The sequence below is a fragment of the Colobus angolensis genome, unplaced genomic scaffold, assembly GCF_000951035.1.
Source record: "Colobus angolensis palliatus isolate OR3802 unplaced genomic scaffold, Cang.pa_1.0 Scaffold58, whole genome shotgun sequence".
Lineage (NCBI taxonomy): Eukaryota > Metazoa > Chordata > Mammalia > Primates > Cercopithecidae > Colobus > Colobus angolensis.
This window is the reverse complement of record NW_012119376.1, coordinates 13,536,215-13,544,677: the sequence shown is the minus strand read 5'-3', so window position 1 is coordinate 13,544,677 and position 8,463 is coordinate 13,536,215. Positions and strand designations below refer to the sequence as shown.

The 8,463-nt window shown below is 36.8% G+C and overlaps 1 protein-coding gene across 1 annotated transcript in view; it reads left to right on the top strand.

Moving 5' to 3' along the window:
• Window positions 1-8,463, top strand: part of ENPP1 (ectonucleotide pyrophosphatase/phosphodiesterase 1) — an 82,972-nt gene that overhangs the window by 40,368 nt on the left and 34,141 nt on the right. Inside the window, exons 4-7 of the mRNA XM_011962184.1 lie at window positions 643-715; window positions 2,930-3,046; window positions 4,084-4,209; window positions 5,412-5,472. Coding sequence (XP_011817574.1) covers window positions 643-715; window positions 2,930-3,046; window positions 4,084-4,209; window positions 5,412-5,472 — 377 coding nt within the window. The remainder of the gene's footprint in view (window positions 1-642; window positions 716-2,929; window positions 3,047-4,083; window positions 4,210-5,411; window positions 5,473-8,463) is intronic.

The window sequence follows — 8,463 nt, the reverse complement described above, 5'->3', positions numbered from 1 at the left end:
GTGATCCACCCGTCTCGGCCTCCCAAAGTGCTGGGATTACAGGCTTGAGCCACCATGCCCGGCCCATATATTGCCTTTAATGGATGAATACATAGGTAATCCAGACTCTAAATAGAGTTTTCTCTCTCTTTTCCTTAACAATTATACTTTTTATGACTGATTCATTTATACTAACTGGAAGAGTTTCTAATTACATTAACATAGGATGGTATAGAATGGTTGGTTGACATTTGAGTAAACTTCTTATTGAAGTACAAAATACTTACAGAAATGTATACGAATCACATGTGTATAGCTGGAATTTTTAAAAAGTGAACACATCTATGTGACTAGCCCCAGGCTGGAAAAAAGAACAGCACCAGCAAATTTAGAAACATTTAAAGCAATACAACATTTGGAGAAATAAAAGGATTTTGAAACTGTATAAGGCCAGGCATAGTGGCTCTTGCCTATAATCCCAGCACTTTGGGAGTCTGAGGCAGGAGGATCCCTTGATGCCAGGATTTCGAGGTTACAGTGAACTATGATCATGCCACTGTACCCTAGGCTGGGTAACAGAGTAAGACACTATCTCTAAAAATATAAAATAATAAAATATTTTTTAAAAAAGAAACCATATCATTTTCTCTTTTCTCCCTACAGGTATTGTCAGTATGTGTGTTAACAACAATACTTGGTTGTATATTTGGGTTGAAACCAAGCTGTGCCAAAGAAGGTAATTAGTCATGTGTGTATGTGTGTGTATGTGTGTGCACAGCCTTATTGAGAACGTGATTGAGGTAAACATCTCCTATTTCTGTGAGTACTCCATAGATACTGTCAAGTCAACACTGGTTTGAGCCTTCTTCTTGAAACTCTTGTATTATATTAGCCATATAAAATTCTACTTACAAAACTTACAAAACTTTATCCCCAAACAAGGAGGAAGGGCTATGACCAATAAACAAACAAACGTCTTCAAATAATAAAAAATTAAGAACGAATAAGCAGACACGGCAGGGGGTTCTGATGCAGTTGTCCTGGAGCTCACGCTCCTTGACTTCCTCCAGGGACTCGGAGGGCATTCTTTACTGCTCTTTTCCCCTAAGGAGTTAGTTGCTAAAGCAACCCTGTAGGCTACTAGGTGACGGTTACCATCCCTGGGCAACCAGAAACTTATCAGTATGTGCTCTTAAGGTTCCAAAATTGCAGACATTGGTTGTTTCAAAGCCGTAGTGATATTTTTTGAACTTCTAGATATATTTTTTCTTTCCATCAATTGTAGAAATCTATCCAGCATTGATGAGATTACAATAAATAATTAAACTGGATCACAGTAAATTGTAGTGGTTATTATTTTGTCTTTGAGGTAGTTCCCCCCCCGTCCCCTCACAATAAAGTCATTGATGGTCATACTAGAGAATTCAGCTTTGAAAATTGAACAGGTTCTTCTGTTTGGCTATTCTGTGATTGTAATGTTATTTAAAAAATTTTTAGTGATTATTAAGCTATCATGTACTGTTGAAAGGTAGTCATTTTATGTATTCAGTAAACTATTCAGAACACATGTATCTAAGTTTAACTGAAGTAAACAGTTACAGACTTTATTGTTTACCTATGTCATCTTTTAGCAGGAAGTGATTCACTCTTGAGTTGACACATACAAATGGAAAAATAGCAATTTTAATCCAAGCCCGACATAGTATGCATCGTATTTTAAAAAATTATTAGGTATATATTAATGAGCTCCAAGTAATAGCCATTATTCTAACAGACTTCCCCGACCCCCACTCCAGGTTAGGAAAGTTCGTATTTCTGACACTAGAAATTATTATTGTTACTTCATCTTCTTAAAATTGACTGATTTCCCAGTATCAAATGAGAGTTAAATTCCATGGCAGTGTCTTTTTGGGTCAGAACACCATTAAAGTCAAGAACTAAGATTTTTTGTTGTTGTTGTTGTTGGATGTCCATTATTTTCCATGTGTTCCTTTTTTTCTTCTTTTTCTGATTGTCCTAATTTTGTAGTTCTCCACTGAAACCTGGCTTATTCAAGGTATCTAGTAATGAACTTCAGCAGTTAAATTGTTGTTTGTCATGAAAAGTACTTTCCTCCCATGTCTACCATTTATTCATTTAGCAAAAATGTGCCAATCTCAACTACATGGCATGCACCTGGCTGGGTTTTAGAGCTACAGTATGCTGGGCAAAAGCCAGATGTGGTCTTGGTTTTCCATCTAACTGGGATATTAATCAAATAACCTAGTTACAAGTGGAATTAAGTAATTGAGGGGAAGGACAAGGTTTTATATGAACTTAAAAAAATGGAAATCAGGCCTAGCTGGGGAGTTAGGAAAGCTTTTTGGAGGGAGCCAGGCTGGATCTAAAGGTGAAATGGGTGTTTCAGGTCAGGGAGGGAAGAGCTATGCCAGGGAGCATGTTCTGAACAAACCCACTACTTCTTTACACCAGGATTGAGAGTGAGGCAGGCTAGGTAATCTTTTCCTCTCTAAAATATTCGTAATCACTTCTAAAAAATTTTTTTTCCCATATTTTGAAATTTTAGGGAACCTCATGCCTGCTTAATCCAACTTTTTCATAGCATGAAATATTCAGAACAAGCCTTTATTCTGACTTTTATTTTATCATACCATAGGTATCTAAGTCTTATCAGACCCAGTAAGGTTTGTAATAATAATAATAATAAAGTTCCCTTTCTTTCCTACATCAGGATATAAAAATCACAAACCAGGTACCTAAGGTTACTTTCTGTTTGTGTCACTTTTTGTGTGTATTTGTGAAAAGATTTTTGGGTCTCTGTATTACTCCATCTGTATTTTCTAAAGTGGTATTTGAACCTAGTATACACCTGACTTAGTTGTATTAGTTGATGTTTTCTTTGAATTATTTAATGATTAGAAACATCTGACTTACTGTTCAATGTTTTCAGTTAAAAGTTGCAAAGGTCGCTGTTTTGAGAGAACATTTGGGAACTGTCGCTGTGATGCTGCCTGTGTTGAGCTTGGAAACTGCTGTTTAGATTACCAGGAGATGTGTATAGAACCAGGTAAGGATGTGCAGGGAAAAAATGGAGTTATGGTCATTAGGAAAAGATCAAGGAAAGTTCTGTGTCTTTCAGGTATGTGATTTACCTAATTCATTTGAATTCTTTTTTATTTACCGTACACACACATTTTGACATTAGCTTTTATATTTTCTTTCAGCAGTTCGTTAAGAGAAACAAATTTACAGAATTCTTTGTTAAACAGTTTATGGATAGCAGAACTTTGCCTATTTTTAATGTATGCTGAAAACCTTTGTAATCTAATTTGCATTCAAATTCTAAAAGCCTGCTGGAAATATAGGAATATTTTCATTATGGTTCTCTGACAGCAAGAGATTTTATATGTCCACCTATATTTTTAAAAATAAAACTATCAGAATATGAAAATTTTCTTAGTTAGATTTGGACTTCTCTGCATATGACATGGAATAATATTTAAATGAGAGAGATTTATCTATTTTTCATTAGTTTTTATTTTTTAAAGACAGGGACTTATTCTGTCACCCAGGCTGGAGAGCAGTTGCTCGATCATGGCTCATTGCAACCTTGAACTCCTGGGCTCAAGAGATCCTCCTGCCTCAGCCTCCCAAGTAGCTGGAGCTACAGGCTCACACCATTGTGCCCAACTGATTTTTAAAATTTTTGTAGAGATGAGGTCTCACTACATTGCCCAGGTTGATCTCAAACTCCTGGCCTCAAGCAATCCTCTCACCTTGGCCTGAAAGTCAGACTTAAACATTAAATTTTAGCAGGTAGGAGAAGCCAAGTCTGCATATGAATTGCATAGTGGTAAGGCGCGTCTAAATTTGAAAATGACAAAATTCTGGAGTTTTAGTGAAGTAATAATAATTGGTTCCTACATATTTTACCCCCCTTAGTTTGGAGTGGCCATGGTAGTGGCAGATTCTGTGAGTGACTAAGAGCTGTGAAATTGTTCATTGTTGCTCATGGATCACACTCAGGAAGACAGCAATTCTGTGTTCACTTTGGACATGTTGAATTTGAGACATAAAACACATTTTGCTGATGTTTGTTCCTAGAACATATATGGACTTGCAACAAATTCAGGTGTGGTGAGAAAAGGTTGACCAGAAGCCTCTGTGCCTGTTCAGATGACTGCAAGGACCAGGGCGACTGCTGCATCAACTACAGTTCTGTGTGTCAAGGTCAGGTGCTCGTTGGGCTCTGCAGCAGCCTGGCATCTTCCAGCGTCTTAGCTAGGCTTTACATAGGTGTTATCTTTTATACTAGGAGTCATGGCTATTGGCCAACTGTATTAGCTGAAAAAAATAATTTTAAAACTTTTTATTAAAGAAACTTTTAAACATATGCATGAGGAGAGAAAGTATGTAATGAACATTGTACCCATCACCCAGCTTAACGATTATTATTATGTACACACGGCCAATCGTATTTCATCTATAACCATGGATTCTCCTGCCACCACTCTCTCATGTTATTTTGATTAAAATAGCAGCATACTTAATGCTGTATTTGTGAAAAGATCCTTCTTACAGTCCTGGCTGGCTTTTATGTCCCGGCTTCCCTCCTAGTAGATGGGGACACTGTCTGCTGTGCATTGAGAGAGTTGATGTGAAATTGTTTAGAAAGATTCCAGGGCATTTTGTAAGGTGATACTATTATGATGTCTTGTCCAGGTATTATTATTTTTTCAAATTTCTTAACAGAACCTGACTCTATATGAGAGAGAACTAAGACACCAAAATACCAAGCATTTTGATGAGTGGATTGAAGGAGAGGGTTGTAAATTTTGACTGAAAATATTAAGAATTTGAAAATGGAAAAGATACCTTCAAGTTCTCACAAATACAGTAATATGTTTTAGTCTTACAATTATGCATCCATTTTTAATTCCTGATATCAACTAACTCTTATTTTGAAACAGAATAATTATCTTTTTTTTTTTGAGACGGAGTCTTGCTCTGTTGCCCGGGCTGGCGTGCAGTGGCCGGATCTCAGCTCACTGCAAGCTCCGCCTCCCGGGTTTACGCCATTCTCCTGCCTCAGCCTCCGGAGTAGCTGGGACTACAGGCGCCCGCCACCTCGCCCGGCTAGTTTTTTTGTATTTTTAGTAGAGACGGGGTTTCACCGTGTTAGGATCTCCTGACCTCGTGATCCGCCCGTCTCGGCCTCCCAAAGTGCTGGGATTACAGGCTTGAGCCACCGCGCCTGGCCCAGAATAATTATCTTTATTGATTATACACCTCCAGAGTCATGTCCTGTGTTATCTATCAATCTGTTCACATACTTTGTTTTTAGAGTCTGTCCTAACGTGTCTCACAAGCATCACAATTATTATTACTGTTAAGTGTGTTGAATTCATTTTATTTTCTTGAAAATATTTTAGGTGAGAAAAGTTGGGTAGAAGAACCATGTGAGAGCATTAATGAGCCACAGTGCCCAGCAGGGTAAGATTATATTCTGAGGTATTAATTTTTTCTTTTTTAGAAGTACAGCATCATTTTTTTTCTTTCCAAATTAAGATGATAAAAATAATAAAATCACTGATTTATTAAATATTACAGGTTGAGTATCCTTTATCCAAAATGTTTGGTATGAGAATTGTGTTGGATTTTGGATTTTTTCAGATTTTGGAATATTTGCATTTTACCAGTTTGAGCATCTCAAATCTGAAAATCCCAAATGCTCCAGTGAGCATTTCCTTTCAGCATCATGTCAGTGCTCAAAAGTTATGGATTTTGAAGCATTTGAGATGTCAGATTTTCAGATTTGGGATGCCCAGCCTGTATTTTTAGCCAGATCTTGTGTTTGGCAATGGTGGAACAGAGATTATTATGGAGTTATCCCTATTCTGGAAGTTTATAGAAAAAAGAGAGGTCATGAATATTTAGTCTTTAGTATTGAAGAATGCTAGATAGAAATATTTGCATTTTCCTTTTGAAGAAGGAAGGATCTTTACTTTCATTTGGAGTTTTGAGAGCTGCTAAACTTGTAGAAAATTTAAGTTCTTTTTTTTTTGTATTTTGGTCCATTTATACATTTTTGGGATAAACAACCTGTTTGTGAGAGATGATACATTTTTTAAAATAATTCATATATCTTTTTTTGTCCTTCAAATATTTTGTACAGGGTCTTCCATATATGGCACCATCGAAAAGAGTGGAATTTAAAGGGTGAAGATTTTATAAAGGTGTTAGGTGTATTTATCTTTGTTCCATTTGAGGTCTACCATCTCATCCATTTGAATTATTCATCTTCAGAAATGTATTTTTACCTCTTTAAAATGATAGTTTTCTCGACTGTTAAAATTTTTAAGCTGTATTTTTGTTCATTTTGTTCATGTATATAATTTTTGTTATATGTCTTCTTTTTTTCTTTTGGAAGGAAGAGTACTTTTGATTTAAATAAGCAGGAGCAACAGCAGCCAAAACTAAACCTCAACCAAATGATTTCAACAGAAGAGCCTTTTTTTAAGGAAAACTTTTCATGTACCCTAAACTGTCTTTTAAATCCAAGGAATACTAGGAATGTTAGACTTAGTGAATTTCGAATCTTTCTTTTTCTTCTAAATATTGCTTATAATTTTTCAGTTGTAATATTGAATCTTCTTGTGGAAAACATAACCCTTTCTTTACAAGAAGATCGTAACTTAGGCCACTTATTATTACACTGGATAATTTACCAGTGTGTTTACCTAATGGCCCACTAACCTGCTTTTATGATTTCTGTTGATTGAATAAAACTAGTTTTATATAGTTTTATTTGGACCATTAAGACTATATACACTGGTTCTGCGGAGTCTCTCAGTGGAGCTATGTTACAGATAGTAGCTAGTGAAAATTGTATAAAAATTTTCTCCTTGTCGGGTTGCTTTTGTGTTTGTGTGTGAGGATAAGATGGGAGGAGGCAGAGTTGAAAAGGCAAGGTAAGATATTTGCTGTCAAATTTAAATGTACTGAGTAAACTTTCAGTGGGAAGTCTTCTCACAGTTATCCAGTGTTAAACTGCCAAGAGCAGCTCGGCTGGGGAGACCCTAACCCAGCGGCGCTAGAGGAATTAAAGACACACACACAGAAATACTGAGGTGTGAAGTGGGAAATCGGGTCTCACAGCATTCAGAGCTGAGAGCCCCGAACAGAGACTTACCCACATATTTATTAATAGAAAGCCAATCATTAGCATTGTTTCTATAGATATTAAATTAACTAAAAGTATCCCTTATAGGAAACAAAGGAAGGGATGGGCCGAATTAAAGGAATAGGTTGGGCTAGTTAACTGCAGTAGGAGCATGTCCTTAAGGCACAGCGCTCATGCTGTTGTTTGTGGCTTAAGAATGCCCTTAAGCGGGTTTTCTGCCCTGGGTGGGCCAGGAGTTCCTTGCCCTCATTCCGGTAAACCCACAACCTTCCAGCGTGGGTGTTACGGCCATCATGACCATGTCACAGTGCTGCAGAGATTTTGTTTATGGCCAGTTTTGGGGCCAGTTTATGGCCAGATTTTTGGGGGCCTGTTTCCGACATTATACAAGTTCCCTACCACCTACAATGTATCACTAGATGCTGCAAGATGTCTGAGCCATGGCTGTTTGGGGGTAGCCACATAGCCACCGTCCATAGCTATTCTCATTTGTCAAGTATATTAGCATCCTCTGTGGTCTTTGGCCTCCTCTTTGGAATTTCCACACTACATGTTAACTCTTTGTATATGTATGTATGTGTTGTTGAAACCTCATTGATCATTCCCAGCTTTGGAATCATTTCTTTGTTGTTTATATATTTAAATATAGTATCTTTCAAACTTTTGTATTAAGTATTTATATCTTTTAAATATAGTAAGCCTAAAAACTAAATACAGTATATATAGGCTTGGTGGGTGGCTCATACCTGTAATCCTAACACTTTGGGAGGCCGAGGAGGGAAGATTGCTTGAACCTAGGAATTTGAGACCAGGCTGGGCAACATAGTGAGACCTCGTCTCTACAAAAAATAAAAATAAAAATATTAACCAGGCATGGTGGTATGTGTTGGTAGTCCCAGCAACTCAGGAGGGTGAGGCAGGAGGATCACTTGAGCTCAGGAGGTTAAGGCTGCAGTGAGCTATGATAGCACCACTGCACTGCAGCCTGAGCAACAGGGTGAGACCCTGTCTCAAAATAAAATAAAAATAAAATAATAAAATAGTGTGTAATGTATATACTAAATGAAGTACTATTTACTATATTAGAGTCCATATCAGAAAGTGGTGGATCAGGAAAAATATTTACGGAAATATTGTATGCTGGTTTTTTTATTGTTTATTTTCCTGCAAATTGGAAAAACAATATTATATTTCGGTAGCAATTGGTTTAGCTTTTCAAACAGCAGGAACCATGAATGATGTTTCTGTATGGTGGCTCAAAATGATATGAATGCTTAATATATACTATTTGATGATATTAT